Source organism: Spodoptera frugiperda, chromosome 5 (assembly GCF_023101765.2).
Source record: "Spodoptera frugiperda isolate SF20-4 chromosome 5, AGI-APGP_CSIRO_Sfru_2.0, whole genome shotgun sequence".
Classification (NCBI taxonomy): Eukaryota; Metazoa; Arthropoda; class Insecta; order Lepidoptera; family Noctuidae; genus Spodoptera; species Spodoptera frugiperda.
Window position 1 is genome coordinate 7,583,926 of NC_064216.1, and position 17,732 is coordinate 7,601,657.

Here is a 17,732-nt window from a genome sequence, read left to right on the forward strand (position 1 = left end):
ATTGTTACTCAACTTGACAGTAACAAACAAGCCCCAAATAACAGCACGACGCGACGCGACTTCATGTTCTGTTGTGTATTTTAACGATCAGTACCATTCGTCTCGAACCGTCCGTTTGACTGCTTTTAAAGTCAAAAATATTTTCAAGTCATCTAACTGAATAATATTAAACATGTTTGAAAAATATTTCGGATAATATAGCAGTAATAATTATGAAGATATGCTTATTACTCAACTGTAATGTGCGTGTGTAAACTACGATTAAAATATATGTACAAACATTTACAAATCACAACTAATGCTGAGGTGAGGACACGAGCGTGCGAATCTTGTCAACACTGTAAGTTTTTTGCGTTTTCGCGACGACCTTTGTTGCGTAAGACACATCTCTTCCTCTTCCTAGTTGTGGTGTTCGAGGCACAATGTCGCCCAACTTCCGGCGATCGACCATTTATTCGTCTCCGTCTAACAAAAACTTCACAACTGAAGTAAGCAAAGATACGCATTTACATTTAAGAAAAGGAAATCACAAAACATAATACTATATTAACTTGTCAACTACAAAGTGAATTATTTTATCAATGACTACAACGCCATTAATACTAATGAACATAAAATTTATTAGTAATAGTTCTAACCTGAATTCTAAATTGTGATAAAGCACATTTGTTGGAAATATTTATGCTTTATGTCAATTTTAATAAAACTACTTAATCACGTTTTACTTTTATAACGTGACCCTAGATAAATCGTAGTCATGTTAACAAAGATCTAAATGAAAAACAAATAATGTCGTAACAAATCTAAATTGCACGAAGTTGAAACCAAGAGGAAAATGTGACAAAAAACGGTAAGGAAAGTGTAATATTCAGAGATAAATAAAGGAATCCGCTTGCTTTTGACAAAGTAAGCCGTGGAAATAAACCATGATTGTTGGCTGAAATCCTGCTTAACATGAAACCGCGTCCTTCGATACTTGTCAGAACACAATTAATTATCTGATTATTATCAGAATTATCTACTATTTCAGTTTTTGCCGCTGCAACAGTATCAATTTGAAAATATATTTATATAACCTAACAAACTTTGAGAAATTATTATGTCGTTACGACTTTTTAATAACAATGAAACATGCAGTTTTAGCAGCAGTCAGAGGATTTATTGCGAGGGTGGATGCGTATAAATAGCAAAAGAGAGGCGGAACCGAAAATTTATAATATCTTTTTTATCTAGCAGGAATTCTGAAACGGTAGCGGGCTTTCATTTCGCTGAAAAGCGCAATTTTCTCCATTCACTATGGCCGCCTAGTGAAATCGTTATCGTCTGTTCGTTGCGGCGGCGCCCATTTCCTAATGGCGGCTTCGCGTGCATTTAGCTTTTTTATTACGTACCTAACCTGCTATGTACGTGGTGCATACCATGAACCTTTATGTTCCTAACATACGGACTTGAAGTAAATGTCTACTAGCTACATATTTTTTCTATTTTTAAGTTGCTACTTTCTAACGCATTCACATGAAAAGCACACTCCAGACAACAGCATCCAACTTCCAAATGTTGAAATGAGCACTGCGGTCATAGTAGTGTTGCCGTAAATTATATCTATAACTATCACTTTATTGTGTTGGTCGCATTGAGTATATTTTCGATATCCATAAATATCAAAGCCACGATAGGCTATCGATTCGGATTTTATGATATTCGTTGTGGGTAATGTTGGGCGGTCGACGTTTTCGCAATGGTCGAATTGCTGCGACACATCCCCATATCTGTATTTTTTGAATGCGTTATGAGTATAACTTCCGATCTCGTTACTAGCGCGGTAATTATTGTGTCATCTTACTACTTAATAGGTATATTTTTCATAGCAAACCATTAGCTTTATTTCAACTTTAAATTGTAACTTTGATTCGTTGGTTCAGCAAGGTATCTATATATTAATACGTGATGCAAAAACATTGGACCGCTATTCACGAAAATTGCGCGGACGTAGGAGCATAAAATTTGGTACACTTATAGTTTATGTGTAGGAGAAGTGCATAACGCTAATATTTTTCAAAAATAATGCTTATAAAGTACATTAAATCAATAAATAAAACATTACACACACATGCATAGTATCTGATCGTATTTGACAAAACGTCAAAATCGATAGACATTGCGATGATATTGACGTCTCATATGAATAGAGTTTTATAAAAGAGTTTGTTTGAGTTTGAGTTAAATAAAAATTATCCTTGAACGTATGTTAAGTGGTATTGTAAATTAAATCGTATATGGTTGAATTTCAACCACTAGGCGACCACTAGTTTACATGAAATTCTGCATTTATTAAAAACCAGGTTTAACATAATGAAAACATTACGAAAAATTTCCTCATTTTCTTTTTAACTGTGGATTCGTTGTCTACGCGCCTCCTCTCAGTTTCTGACTTTTATACAATAAACTAAATTACGCTCAGAACAACGGGGAGCGAGGCAACAATGATATTTCGGTAGTGATGAAAAAACAAGAGGGTCGTTTCAGGATTCCGGTGGGAATTCACATCCCGTTTTGTAGCCGAGCCGCGGAAACAACCCAAGCACCAGAGAAACACTCTGAAATTCACGGCGCTTTACATTATATGCTATTTATCTTGTCATAGTACCTACCTAAACAAAAGCTCATTAATTTTGTGTTATATATCCACTTGTCACCTTTTCATTTAGTAGGGAACTTAGTCTGATAATAATTGTACCTATATTATTATACTTTCCACAATAATTTTATAAATATCGTTTAGTGGGTGTTACTGTACTAACTGGCACACACATTATTCTTGAATACTGTATATATTTTTTGACTTTCAATGTATGCGATTTCGTTGTTTATATGACTTAATATAATATAAAAAATAAATATCAGACGTATCTTCTTATATTACTTATCGTCTTATCTTCCTTTGGGCACTTGTTCAGCAAGACTGCAGAAAGTTCGTTCCGGGGGTGTGAAAGACTATTTTTAAGCGTATGAAAGTATTTAATATATTATATGCACTTCTGTCTGCCTTCTGGGAAGTAACAAAACATTAAGTTATGAAATCCTTCTATTTCTAGTTGAGTATACTCAATTGTGACGTCAAATGCTAAAGATATTATCGTCACCTTCGCATAAACAATCCATTATTGTATCTATTGTAGTTTCATGAATGACCCATTTCGTCATTTCCTGCAGTGTCTTAGATACTTCGTACTTACTTCTTAGATACTTCTATGATATTATTATTATTACTAGTGGTCGCCTAGTGGTCGAAATTCGACCATTTACGATTTCATCGTAAACGTCTTTTCATATGAGACGTGAAAATATCATCGCAATGTCTGTCAATTTTGACGTTTTGTCAAATACGATCAGATACTATGCATGTGTGTGTAATGTTTTATTTATTGATTTAATGTACTTTATAAGCATTATTATTGAAAAATATTAGCGTTCTGTACTTCTCCTACACATAAACTATATGTGTACCAAATTTTATGCTCCTACGTCCGCGCAACTTTCGTAAAAAGGTATATGAAGTTTTTGCATCACGTATTAATATATAGATAACTTTTGGTAAATACGCTATATTATTTTTAGTTCGGACATACTAAAAGTAGCTAAGTGTACTGTTTAGTGCAAACGTAAATCAATTATTAATAGATCGCGATTATTTTCGTCTTTATCTACGTACGGTCAGGGTCAGAAATTCAGTAAGAGTGCAATTGCAGTACAGCTTAACGTTTTTAAAATACTCGTCATCGTGTTTTAGTACACATGAATACATACTAGTGTATCGTCTATTTCTTTAAAAACATCAAGCTATCACACGGAGTAATTAAATAACACCTGTCATCTACATCATCATCAGCCTAAAGACGTTCACCGAACAGGGTCTTCAACGGGATCACTTACCAAAACAAATTAATACAGTTTCAACTAAAATATCGAAAATAAAGTATGATCAACCTATACATACGATATTATTACGTTCTATTTCTAAAAAAAGAACACAAACACAAAGCTTTAGTAATTCACTCTGAAATACTTGTTTAATATAACTTTTACATCTTAAATCCGATGAAAGTTCTAGTATTCCTAATAAGAAAATTAGTTCATTTCGCGCGAAATCATCGATCAGCATCGGCCCTTAGTCTAAGTAGCTATTATAGTGTCATGGGACAAGATGAATAACCGACCGACAGACAGGTGAAGGAACTTTGTGACGTCACGACCCATCGCAGGTGTGCCCTTCTGTTTCAAAACATGAGCAGGTAACACTCATCGACGACTCGTATTACTCTCTGCAAAGTACAAAACCTTTTCCAACTTTCATAATTCATGATCGTCTTTTGGTTGTATTTAAAAGACCATTATTATAATGTCCCTAATGGGATCCAGCTTTTCTTTGCTGGCACTAATGCGAGTTGTGAACAGTTCTTTTGTCCAGACAAAGGGAAAAGCTATTTGCATATTCTCGCCTGTTTAAAACTCCAGCCTTACACGCTTAACGGTGCAATCAAGTTTGTTAATTAAAGTAAAAATCTTGTATTTGTAAAGTACATTAGGTATTTTGTGTTTGTCTAAAACTATTTAGTACTCATTAATTAAAATTGAAACACTGGACCTCCGGGCATGCCCGTTAAAGGGTCATCGGGAAACCTACATATCATCCGGTTAATTGTTGTTGCACGAGTGCTGGTGAAAGTTGGCCAAGACTTCAAAAATGACTCATATTTGAACGAACAATAATTCACATGTAAATTAGGACGAAACCATAATTTTAACTTAACACTTGGTTTCTCTTCTAAATGAATGAACGATCGTCAAAAACGTTTTCAAATGAAGTGCACGTGTCACTATTATACAAGATAAGTTGTACCAAGTTAGACTTTTCACCGGTACCGTGGGCGTGGGTTATTACTTTTTCAAATTTAAAATTTAACTTTTTCATTTGATGTTTACTCAAATTCAAACCCACAACAATAACCTGTGGATCACATAAAAAATGTTCCGAGACGATTCCTAACCCGTGTCGCGACGCGTTGTTCAGCTACTGCACGGTGCAGTTAAATGATCACCGATTGCATTGGCCGTGCATTGCAGACTTCGTATTTAAAGTAACAGCTGTTTTATGTGATTCATATATCTATATATCTATATTTTCTTTATATATATATATGTGAATTCCTGTTCGATAGTCTCGCTAAAGTTCGAGAACGACCGTACGGATTTTTGTCTTGAATTATCTACTATGGTGAAAGTCCGGGGTAGTTTAACAGCCAGTAGATAAGTATGATAAAAAAGTACTATGAATCTAAAAATATCTATTGAGATAGTATGTAGTCTATAGGGTCAGCACTAGTTACATAACTTATTTACTACACAAGTAAAGTAAGTGATTTCGTAATTTTAAGTGTAGTGTCTACAATAAGGGGCGTATTTTTTCTTTCACCACTGTTTTATTAACCCACTAATATTTTGTTTGCAAATTAAAAGTAGGTAATGGTGTTTAACATTTGATTGGACATTTCATTTAATTGCATTTATAGTGCAATATAGTGGTTTCTGTCGAATTGGTTTAAAAGGGACTAAGTCCTGGCGGGCGACAGGGTCCCCAGCTTAGGAGAGTGGTTGTCCCCCGTCAGTGGCCTGTAGGTACCTATACCTGCGCATACGCCGCGATGCGCACCTCCGCTTCACCGCGCCGCGGAAACGGCAGGTAACTCGCGGCAACCGAACGTGGTTCAGTGCGCGCGTTCTCTCGCCGCCGCTGGTAGTGTTTGTGGTGCGCGGACGCTTTCGTGCCGTTCGCAACTATGGTTTCTACATGTCGTTGGTGAAGTGATTTAAGAAGTGAACCTGTGAATAAACGAAATGTCCTGTGACAGGAGAACAAGGGCCGCGCGTTTCCTCGAGCTGCGGTGAGTTCGCAATGTCGTACCACGCTTCCCGTCACGACCGATCCACCGATCCTTTGTTGAAGTTGAATCCTCCGAGTGACGTGTGTCCGTCTCTTTTCAACGCGTTCTACCTGTCGAGTCGGATGGTTTTTATAAGTGTTTGTGTTTTATCTCAGGTGTTTTTCTTCCTATAAGAACGGCATGCCATTCACAAAGCCAAGTTCAGTGTTGTAACATTTAAAGCGAAATCGTTGCTGAAATGTATGAAATTGGTGCCATTGGGATTTTTTGCCATTATATTTTTGCAATAAAACATGGTAACGCCAAAATTTCAAGTACAAAGTCATTAGTGTTGTGATGTGACCTTGACTACTACGCTGCGAAACCAGTGACCCGGCGGCGATGTTTCAGAAATTGGCGGTCACGATTTTCTTCCGTAACCAAGACTCCTATGTTTTGACAGTTTTCTTATCAGCTAACATTAACCAAAAAAGGTAAACGTTCTACGTTACATGATTATGTGTTGCTTAAGCGTATTCTATCTATGTGAAAGTTATTAAGAAACCTTTATGGTTTACAGACCTATTTTGAGCTATTGCACTAACGTCGCTTACAGTTCCAACATTACATTAGTGTCGGTTGCGAGAGCACCTCATTTCTGGTGGAATGCAAGCGGTAGGGCAAGAGTGGCTCGGCCCAGGCGCAGATGTGGGGCGCGGGCGCACTCCCCGCCTCGCCTCCCGGCCTTGAAAGGCTCTTGACCAGGCCAGCGCCGCCGATGTCGTATTTATTGCAACCTCCACGATCCGTACCGACGAGGTTATTGACGCCTCGCGGCGTGATGCCTTCACCTAACTACTATTCTTTATCATGGGAAAACTAGCAATGCTGATTAAAGACAACCTAGCGCTCGCCTTCTCCTTGTAGCGATTGTTCTCACGTCGATCTTATTATAATGAATAACTACAATAGTTATTACGTCATTTTCTAAGCGAGTTTCCGCCTTTAAAGTTTGGTAGTTAACGACATGAGTCACGCAACTGACACGCTTCATAATAAATCTGCAGCACACAATGTATTGTATGAGCAAACAAATACCTATAAGATTTAGGTGCATTGTCCTTCTCTTGGTCAAAGATATGTATACATCACAGTTCTTCATGTGGTACTCTGGACGCAAAAGAGTAAAGTGACTTGTATTGTCGTATAATATTTATAAATACTGGTTTGAGCAGTCACGGGGAACGATGTTCAGTAAGCCCTAAGTGAAGGACGCTTGCCTAGTCTTTTGCTCTTTGTGTGTGGTTGCGTCTCATTAACAAAGAGGTAAAATAAAATCACATATAACTGTGATTTTCATATTTTTTTATATTAAGGATATTGTCGAAAATGTTATTGGAATATTTATCTTGTGTACAACGAATTCGACGCATAATTTCACCTTAATAATATGCCAAAATATATTTTAATACTTAGCTCTAATGAGTTCAATCAGCTGCTCGCACCATATGGCGCCGAGATCCACACTTCATAAAGTGAATGAGGCCGACGCATATGTTGCCGCTTTCACTCCCAACATCACAATCGATATTACGTATAGCTTCGTGCGTAGTCGCGAAACAAACTGATGACAGATTTGTATTCTTTACTTCACTAAAACACCCGCAAAAAGTTCGCATTTGTGATATAAACCTACAAGAGGTCGATTTAGATTACTCCTCAATGCTACATTTGTTTTCATCTTCTGGAGGTTCAGCTTGCGATCATCATGTTAGCCAAGTAAAAGTGTATAACAAACGAGCTATTTTTTATCTAAATGAAAATACAGTATAATAATATACCTAAGCGTGTCACCAGAATGACGTAGTTTAATTAGTACAATAATAAAGCTTAGCGTACGGACGCGTGGCTGGCAAGGCAGGAGGGTAGTTTTTGCCGACAGCAGCTGGTAACCCCAGCAGTGACTCACGTCCTGTGTGCCCCACTGCGAGTCGGGGTGCGTGTCGTTGACCCCACTCGCAGCCCCATGCAACACACATACGCACGCCACACAATTTATCCATAGCCTTTTGTGCTCTCTATTATTTATAACGTTTTAGCTCATACTGTATATCCCTATGCTTTTTTAGTTTGCACGCTGCCGGTTTATCCATTTTGCATGGACAAGTGATTGTCATTCGATTTGGTACACACGTTCAATTCTATTCACTACAGTAGGAATTATACATACACATGTCCGGGATCAAACCCTTCTTTTTTCTATAAAAACAATGCAATTATTATTATTACTAGAAACATTTTCATTTTACATGTTGAGACATGTTGAGATTTGAAAACATTAAAATTTGTTGATTTTTATTACATTTCTTAGAGTGTATTTTTTATAAATATGTACAGCATAAATAATTTTTTTAGCGACTGAACTAAACTGCCTAAATTAACTTTACAACACAACTCAGATAATTATATTTGTTAACATACTGTACTTAAATAAGTGTTAACGTCACAAATAGATAAATCATACCTATTTTATTGTAAATAAATGTAGAAAATATACCCATTTAATGAGTGATATTGAGGTTGAAGTATTTATTTTTAATAATGTCACAATAATTGTGTACATTATTGGTAGCATTGAAGTAGAAATGTATTGGTACTGACATTGAAGTTATGGTCGATACCCGCGAGGCGTTTGATCCGGCCACCACCGCGCCTCATACCGGTTTCCAGCAAGCCGAGACGGCATTGTTGATCCTTCCACAGAAAAACAAAATGAAACAATCTGTTTTTTGTTCCACGTTCCGAGGTGCTCGCTTGCTATCTTCACTTGTGTTACCATTTACGCCGCGATGCGCACCTCCGCTTCACCGCGCCGCGGAAACGGCAGGTAACTTCGCGGCAACCGAATTGCGAGCGTTCTCTAAACGGATTTGGTTTATAATGTCGTTGGTGAAGTGATTTAAGAAGTGAATTACGAAATGTCCTGTGACAGGAGAACAAGGGCCGCGCGTTTCCTTGCGGTGTAGTTCGCAACGTAAGTCACGGATGCCACCGATTAGTGTTGAACGTGAACGTGTGTCCGTCTCTTTTCAACTACCTGTCGAGTCGGATGGTTTTTATAAGTGTTTGTGTTTTATCTCAATAAGAACGGCATGCCATCACAAAGCCAAGTTCAGGTTGTCATTTAAACGAAATCGTTGCTGAAATGTATGAAACATTGGGATTTTTTGCCATTTGCCAAAATTTAGTACAAATCATTAGTGTTGTGATTGACCTTGACTACTACGCTGCGAAACCAGTGACCCGGCGGCGATGTTTCAGAAATTAGCGGTCACGACTTAACCAAGACTCCTATGTTTAACATTAACCAAAAAAGGACGTTCTACGTTACATGATTACTTAAGCGTATTCTATCTATGTGAAAGTTGTACCTATTTTGAGCTATTGCATTCGCTTACAGTTCCAACATTACATTATGTCGGTTGCGAGAGCACCTATTGGTGGAATGCAAGCTTTTTTGGTAGGGCAAGTTAGTGGCTCGGCCCAGGCGCAGATGTGGGGCGCGGGCGCACTCCCCGCCTCGCGTTTGAAAGGCTCTTGACCAGGCCAGCGCCGCCGATGTCGTATTTATTGCAACCTCCACGATCCGTACCGACGAGGTTATGACGCCTCGCGGCGTGATGCCTTACCTAACTACTACTTTATCATGGGAAAACTAGCAATGCTGATTAAAACAGCCTAGCGCTCGCCTTCTCCTTGTAGCGATTGTTCTCACGTCGATCTTAATTGAATAACTACAATAGTTTTACATTTTCTAAGCGAGTTTCCGCCTTTAAAGTTTGGTAAAACAAAACTGACACGCTTCATAATAAATCTGCAGCACACAATGTATTGTATGAGCAAACAAATACCTATAAGATTTAATTGTCCTTCTCTGGTCAAAGATATTTACATCACAGTTCTTCATGTGGTTCTGGACAAAACGTAAAGTGACTTGTATTGTCGTATAATATTTATAAATACTGGTTTGAGCAGTGAACGATGTTCAGTCTAAGTGAAGGACTTGCTAGTCTTTTGCTCAGTTGCGTCTCATTAACGTAAAATCACTCTAACTGTGATAGTCATATTTTTTTATATTAAGGATATTGTCGAAAATGTTATTGGAATATTTATCTTGTGTACAACGAATTCGACGAAACCTTAAATATATTTTAATATAGCTCTAATGAGTTCAATCAGCTGCTCGCACCATATGGCGCCGAGATCCAACATAAAGTGAATGAGGCCGACGCATATGTTGCCGCTTTCACTCCCAACATTCGATATTACGTATAGCTTCGTGCGTTCGCGAAACAAACTGATGACAATTTGTATTCTTTACTTATGCAAAAAGTTCGCATTTGTGATATAAACCTACAAGAGGTCGATTTAGATTACTCCTCAAACATTTGTTTTCATCTTTGGAGGTTCATGCGATCATCATGTTTAGTGTATAACAAACCAGCTTTTTTTATCTAAATGAAAATACAGAAGTCACGAGAATGACGTAGTTTAATTAGTACCTTAGCGTACACGCGTGGCTGGCAAGGCAGGAGGGTAGTTTTTGCCGACAGCAGCTGGTAACCCCAGCAGTGACTCACGTCCTGTGTGCCCCACTGCGAGTCGGGGTGCGTGTCGTTGACCCCACTCGCAGCCCCATGCAACACACATACGCACGCCACACAATTTATCCATAGCCTTTTGTGCTCTCTATTATTTATAACGTTTTAGCTCATACTGTATATCCCTATGCTTTTTTAGTTTGCACGCTGCCGGTTTATCCATTTTGCATGGACAAGTGATTGTCATTCGATTTGGTACACACGTTCAATTCTATTCACTACAGTAGGAATTATACGTACACATGTCCGGGATCAAACCCTTCTTTTTTCTATAAAAACAATGCAATTATTATTATTACTAGAAACATTTTCATTTTACATGTTAAGATATGTTGAGATTTGAAAACATTAAAATTTGTTACTTTTTATTACATTTATTAGAGTGTAATTTTTATAAATTTGTACTGCATAAATATTTTTTAAGTAGGTGGATCCACAAATACACACGCTGAACTAAACTGCCTAAATTAACTTTACCACACAACTCAGATAATTATATTTGTTAACATACTGTACTTAAATATTAACGTCACAAATAGAAAAATCATACCTATTTTATTGTAAATAAATGTAGAAAATATACCCATTTAATGAGTGATATTGAGGTTGAAGTATTTATTTTTAATAATGTCACAATAATTGTGTACATTATTGGTAGCATTGAAGTAGAAATGTATTGGTACTGACATTGAAGTTATGGTCGATACCCGCGAGGCGTTTGATCCGGCCACCACCGCGCCTCATACCGGTTTCCAGCAAGCCGAGACGGCATTGTTGATCCTTCCACAGAAAAACAAAATGAAACAATCTGTTTTTTGTTCCACGTTCCGAGGTGCTCGCTTGCTATCTTCACTTGTGTTACCATTTCGTTCGAACTTTATTGCGAGTTAAACATTTTGCTTATAAGATTATGAATTTGTAGAACAAAGTTGGATGCCATTAGTGTTCACGGAAGCAACTGAATCCTCGTCATCAACTTGGGTCACGCTTCGTTGACGCGATTTGCTTAGCAAATAACGTTGTTTCCTGCTCACACCATATTTTAGTAGGAACTTCACGTGTTACTCCGACCTAGCAACAACCTCGGTGTAATCATATTCTTAGATCTATTTTATAATTTAAGTAGCTTTTTTGAAAAATGTTTTATTTAAGTATCTACTATTAAACAAAAAAAGTATCTATTACAAATCTAATTCTTACACTTTTTACAAAACCCTAATACAAAAGCGCTAACTCCCAAAAATAAAACTCTTCAATATTTAAACTGGCCACGTCGCTTTGAACATATCTAGACTTGCAACATTCCTCATAACGTACCTCTAAGTTAGTAACTTATATGGGAAAATATGACTTAGTTGAAATATGAAAATATAAAGTTAAATATCATAACAAAATTGTTAAATAATTACAATTGAAATGTATTATTATGAAACGTTACATGTAACCCGAAATCAACTTCATCCTTAATTATAAATAAAATATGATAGACGATAGATCCCGACATTTTCCAAAGAAGTTATTGCTAAGTCTCTCATTGGATTCCTCAGACACGGACTCATTCAGTGGTGCTAAAGGCATTTAAAAGCGGAGGGGTGCTTATCTGTGGAGGGCGGTCGCGTAGCGTAGGCGGGGTGTAGGGTGGCTTTGTTTCCGCGCCGGCCTTCCAGACCACTTAGAAGATTGCTCGGCTTTGTCTTCGCAAGATACTTCTTTATACTCCGGGTCTCGCCTTCAATTTGGGTTTTAGATTTATTTACACCAGCCCTTGTTTGGCTCGCACGATTGGACTGGAAATCGGAATCTTCTAGCGTTGTGATTTAACGTAATTGAGTGTTGCCATTCATTTTGCTCTCTGAGGGCAAGAAATTCTGAAGATTTAGAAAATATATAAAATATAGTTTCCACTTATTAGTGATATAATGCTCCTTATACTTACATAGGTGTAGTACATGCATAACTACGAGAAGACTATAAGTAATTTACATGACACGTTAGGGCCTACACATTTATAGAATGAAGGCCTAAGTTAAATTGTTTTTGCCTTCGTATTGTTAAACCATTGTGTTCTAACGTTGAGCTAATATCGAATGACCCAGATTCTCGTTTAATTATCCTCATGAACTAGCTTAATGTGGGGACTTTTAAAATACTTTTTATTTTCTTAATACTATCCCTTACTAAATGTGCGCTACTGAATTATTACCCAGATGAATTATTTGTTGACAAAACTTTAGATTGCACATTTATTTTAATTGCCTTATTAGGTTTTTTCTCCGTCATGTCTGTATAGGCCGGGTGCAGGTGTGGCAGCGAAAGCAGCGCTCCCTTGACACGCTACGGCGCGCGCGCATTGCAGTCAAGGCCCTCGACTGCTGCGCATGCGCTCGACCCGACAAAACGCACTCCCACTTAATGAACAAACAATATCAGCATCAATCACAACTCCCAATACCTAGATTTCAAAAGTCATTATAAACGCTATCAACCGCGTTGACAGAAAACAATTCGTATATTAACGATATTTTCTACTATATTCGGCAAATTTATGTATAACGGTGTGACGTATCTACAACTGGACTTCCCATATGCCCGTAGTATAACTATAATTAATTTACCTGTTTGTTATTGAGGTGACTAACACAAACGTCAATGGATAAAGCTATTGTTTAGGTTTGTGTTTCCTGTTGTTTCCGAAAAATATAAATTACAATAAAATAATAGACAGAATAATCTTTAGGTAATGTTTGACCATGGCACGATAGCTTCTTTGTAATATGGTGAAGCAAAGGCATCCTTGACACGAGGAGCGGCGCGGTGCACCGCAGCATGCACGCGTCGCGTCATATCGTTTCATTATGTAATCGTCACCCACCACTATCGTTATTCAACACCTCTTATATCATACAACTTGTCGACTAATGCACCGCGACGGCATATAAAGCCGGTCATACATAACCACACTCTTCATAGTGTAACGAAAACTTCGGCAGCAAAAGTACGCTCTAAAATACACATACAAAACTCCCTGAACTCGTACTATAGTTATAATTATTTATTTATTAACCCTCTAATATTATATTGACGCAAGTTCATGCATTGAAGATAAGTGCTGAAAATCAAAAATTTTTATATGGCCGACCCATAGACTGGCCGACCGGTAGACAAAATCGCTACATGACGAGTGCAATAAAACTATTCATTAAAGACAGACAGCATTATACAGGGCCTTTTAAATTCCTGTAAGCAGTTAATCTTCATCAACAGTGACACACACTAGGATTAAAGACTATCTAAAATTGTAGGATAAAAATAGACCAATGAAACTGTTTGAAAAAACTAGAATGAAAAAGTACTATTCGGGGCCAGGGAAACCGCTAAGTAGGTTTTTCCTTGACACAAGGCCCTGTTGCAACGTGGCAACCGATACAAGGTTGAAGCGACACGCCCTAGCAATTATTTAATTGTTATTTAAACCAGAGATAGTTTAGCAGATTAATGTCAAAACTAAAGACACGCAGACGAATAAACATAGAAAAAAAATCTAGATTTTAGGTTATCGCTAAAGTTTTTAGAGATGTCATTAAAATATTCAATCTCATAAAATTAGGGTCCCATAAAAGTATGTTATAAAAACAATTATTTTAATTATAGCAGAATATTCTTTGACTATTTCAACTGTTAATATCAATCCATGCATCCACACCGCAGTTACTTTTTGTAGATAAACGTTTCCAAGTCTTACTCAGCAACATCCGACAGCATTTTAGAAGGCCCATAAGTTACAGATAGTTACCTAATGTAACCGTGTTGCACTTTGTTGGTCCACAAAAGCAAACTGCTGTATGGATGTACGGATTGAGAAATAAACCAAAAGTAACATAATCGAAAAGTGCTCTTTACTGTTAAAATTAAAGTAATAAGCACATAAAGGCCAGGTTAAAAATTAAGCGCATACCTCCAGATGGCACGACATCGTTCGGTGACTCTTTCGTAAGATGACCCAAGAATCGAAATCGTCGCTTTCTACAACTGTCGAGAGAAATGTTAAAGTATGTTCACGCAGGCGAACCTTGATTTTTATTATAGAACACCTTTAAGGGGCAAGAAATAATTACATATTTAATTTTAAAATTCGCGATAAATGCGCTTCGCTGTAAAATACTAAGTGGGGTTGAAATACAATATCTTATTTACAATATCCTCTTCAATTCTCATTAAGCACTGTCTGGCATCGTATCGTTTTAAATTCGGTTAAATAATAAATGCACATGCTGTGATTCAATTAACAATTAATCCTCCCATTCCCGTTGGTTCTGAATTCAATTCAGTTTCGGAACAGCGTTTCAATTTCGCATGTAGATGACACTTTTGTTTGCGTTACAAATTAAAATGTCGGCAATCAGAGTTTTATTACACACTACTATCGATTGAATTTTGACTGAATTGCAAATAGTCGAATAACTACATAAAATGTAGTAGTAGTAGATATAAATAATGTATAAACTTGTGATTTTGTGATAAAATAGTTCTTTTAGTCAGGTTAGGTAGTAAAAAGACAAATCCGTAGATTGTCACACATAATTTATCAATTACATTAATCTTCATTTTCACACCACCTTTTCTGTAATTATAATTTAAACTTGAAAGATATTGTCACTTCTCCCAATACATTTAAATTTTTGCTACTATGCACTTTGCTATGTATGTAGTGATGGACAACCTCCAGTAGAACCTTCGCAATTATTATTATTCAAGCATGTACTTGTAAGGTTGTTGTAACTACATAATACCTTTTAATTACGTTTCGCTTCAATGATTTGTGTGCAGAGAATCCTTCGAACCTAACTGTTCGATAGTTAATGTCTAAAATAATAAAAATCGGCTTGTACAGTATGTTTATCCGAATCTACGTGCTTGATTTTGTTGAATAATGAACGTAGTTTTCCTAAGAAATAGCTGTACAAAATGTCGCTCTTTTTAAATTTTTAGTTACAAGTTTGTGATTATGCTCGGAATAAGGTTTAGGATTTCATATTTACATTAGTGACACAGCAGAGCGTACGTCACTCGGTTAGTTCATTGTTCGCGCACGTTGGCACACGCTAATGCTGTCGGCCTAGCAACGTTCTCTTCCAGTGTTCCATTCACCTCTCACCGAGCGTGAACGGTTTAGTTGCATGTGACCACCACACTCGACAGCGTCTATTTACGAACTTCAGAAATCTGAAGACTTGTAAATTTTGCCATAACTGTCATCCAGTACAGCGAGTTCCATTTTTCCCACGATAGCGACTGACATTCCAATTGTAGAGTGATATCACAGCTATTTCAGTAGTACATGATTTTATTTTCCGTGAGAATATGCATGGTCGCTAAATAATCTGTTCAATTTTTATTGCATTATCCTTATTTTTTGCAATTTAGATGTATGTAGTTTGTCAAAAATAGGTAATCGTTAACATTGGATTAGCAAACGCGTGGAGGAAGACGTCAGAGATCGGTTGATCACGTGTCCCCTCTGTTTGTTTACTGCCCGCCACGTGAACTCTCCAGATTATCTCGCTATCAGTCAAATATTAACAGATGCTACATTAAATACATACATACAAACATACGTAGCATTTGATTGATTTCAACAGCTGGTCACATTATGTTACAATAAGTTCTTCGTGATAATAATAACTGGGAAGGTAAAACGTTGTAATTTTGCAAGTCCAACCTAAGAGGTTACCGGGGCTCCGGCTCAAAGCAGTAGTAGGAACGGGGTGGTTTTTAGTCAGTAAGAGACTGACGCTCTTTCTCGCCTCACCCAGAGAGGGAGAGGGCACTGAATGATTTTCCCCCCTCAAAAAAAAAACTTCAATAATTAAAATAATTTGTGGGGTTCTTTCTTATAACTAATGGTTACTATAAATATCATTTCGTTTAAAAATATTTCTTGTCGTCATAATATAATATTTCAGTATTCTACCAACAGAGATTTTGGAACGTAGTAAAGAGGCGGTGCGACTGAGGGGACGCATTCACTGCCTTTCACTTCCCGCTTTTGTCAAGACACCGCTCTAAGCGACGGAAAGGCAGACGGCCTTGTAGCTTGCGTACCTTCTAGGCGTCCCTCTCATCCTACATAAATTGGACACTGAATCGCATGCCACGAGCCCTATAAAGAATGATCAATCAAACTACGGACAATCATATTTATAATAGAAGTTTACCGACGTTCCCTTAAAACTGAATAAAGAAATCACATAGGAAGCTAATGAATCTAAGCTATTGTTAAATAATTATGTAATATTGTTCTTAATACTTTTTAGTATCACTATTACATTAGGAGTGTCCTTCGATGATAGCACCCTTGATTATCAATGTATCACCCAATTTATTACAGGTGAATAGGCTTATCAAGCGCGCGTGACCATTTGCAATGTACCTAATAACATACCTAGCTAATATTTGGAAGTTATGTGCACATCGACAAACAAACTATGTGTATGTCAAGAAATAACTGAGCATGTAATTACATGACATCACGACAGAGGAAAAATAAACAGCAATTAAAATAAATCTATTAACAAGAAGCGATCATAGAACATTCGCATGTGTTGGAACGAGGTTCCATGGCCGTGTTAACCTTGGCTTTTGAGCGGTGACTTTCACGGTTAGACGGCCGGCGTTACATAAGATGCGCGGGTACTCCGCCGACGCCCGGCATCTGCTGTGACGACACCACCACTCACCGGTCACTTAGAAACCGGTTTCTTCGAACTTTGACAATACATTTGTATAGCCATCTATTATTGAACGTATCCGTCAGGAAGTGATTGTTGCGCAGCATATACAACAAGATTACCCTACAATATTCTTAGAGAGATCTTGTTCCATGCAAATGTCATTGCGTGCCTATTTGCATATTTTTAAATCTTATAATTGTTGCTTCAGGTACAAGAGCGGGGTGCGCTCAGTGAGGGGCGGGGGCGGGGGCGGCGGCGGCGCAGAGGAGGCGCGGCGCGGCGGCCTCAAGGCGCTGCCCAAGCGCGCCCGCACTCGCTGTAGGGGCATGAACATGGGGCAAAAGCTTTCCGGCGGAGTAAAGTCGGTGTCGCGCGAGTGCACGGCGCCCTTCAAGGTAGACTAATTTAATTCTTATATA

General features: G+C 37.7%; 1 protein-coding gene across 6 annotated transcripts in view; it reads left to right on the forward strand.

Annotated features, from left to right (window-relative positions):
* Positions 1-17,732, forward strand: part of LOC118272066 (protein gustavus) — a 50,397-nt gene that overhangs the window by 27,345 nt on the left and 5,320 nt on the right. For 4 of the 6 annotated variants that reach the window (XM_035588375.2, XM_035588373.2, XM_050693949.1 and 1 more), the window contains one exon: positions 17,522-17,708. In XM_035588375.2, coding sequence (XP_035444268.1) covers positions 17,640-17,708 — 69 coding nt within the window. In that variant the 5' untranslated portion in view covers positions 17,522-17,639. Of the gene's footprint in view, positions 1-5,743; positions 5,943-6,132; positions 6,416-17,521; positions 17,709-17,732 lie in introns of those variants that run through there. The other 2 variants (XM_035588374.2, XM_050693948.1) reach the window with 2 other exon arrangements.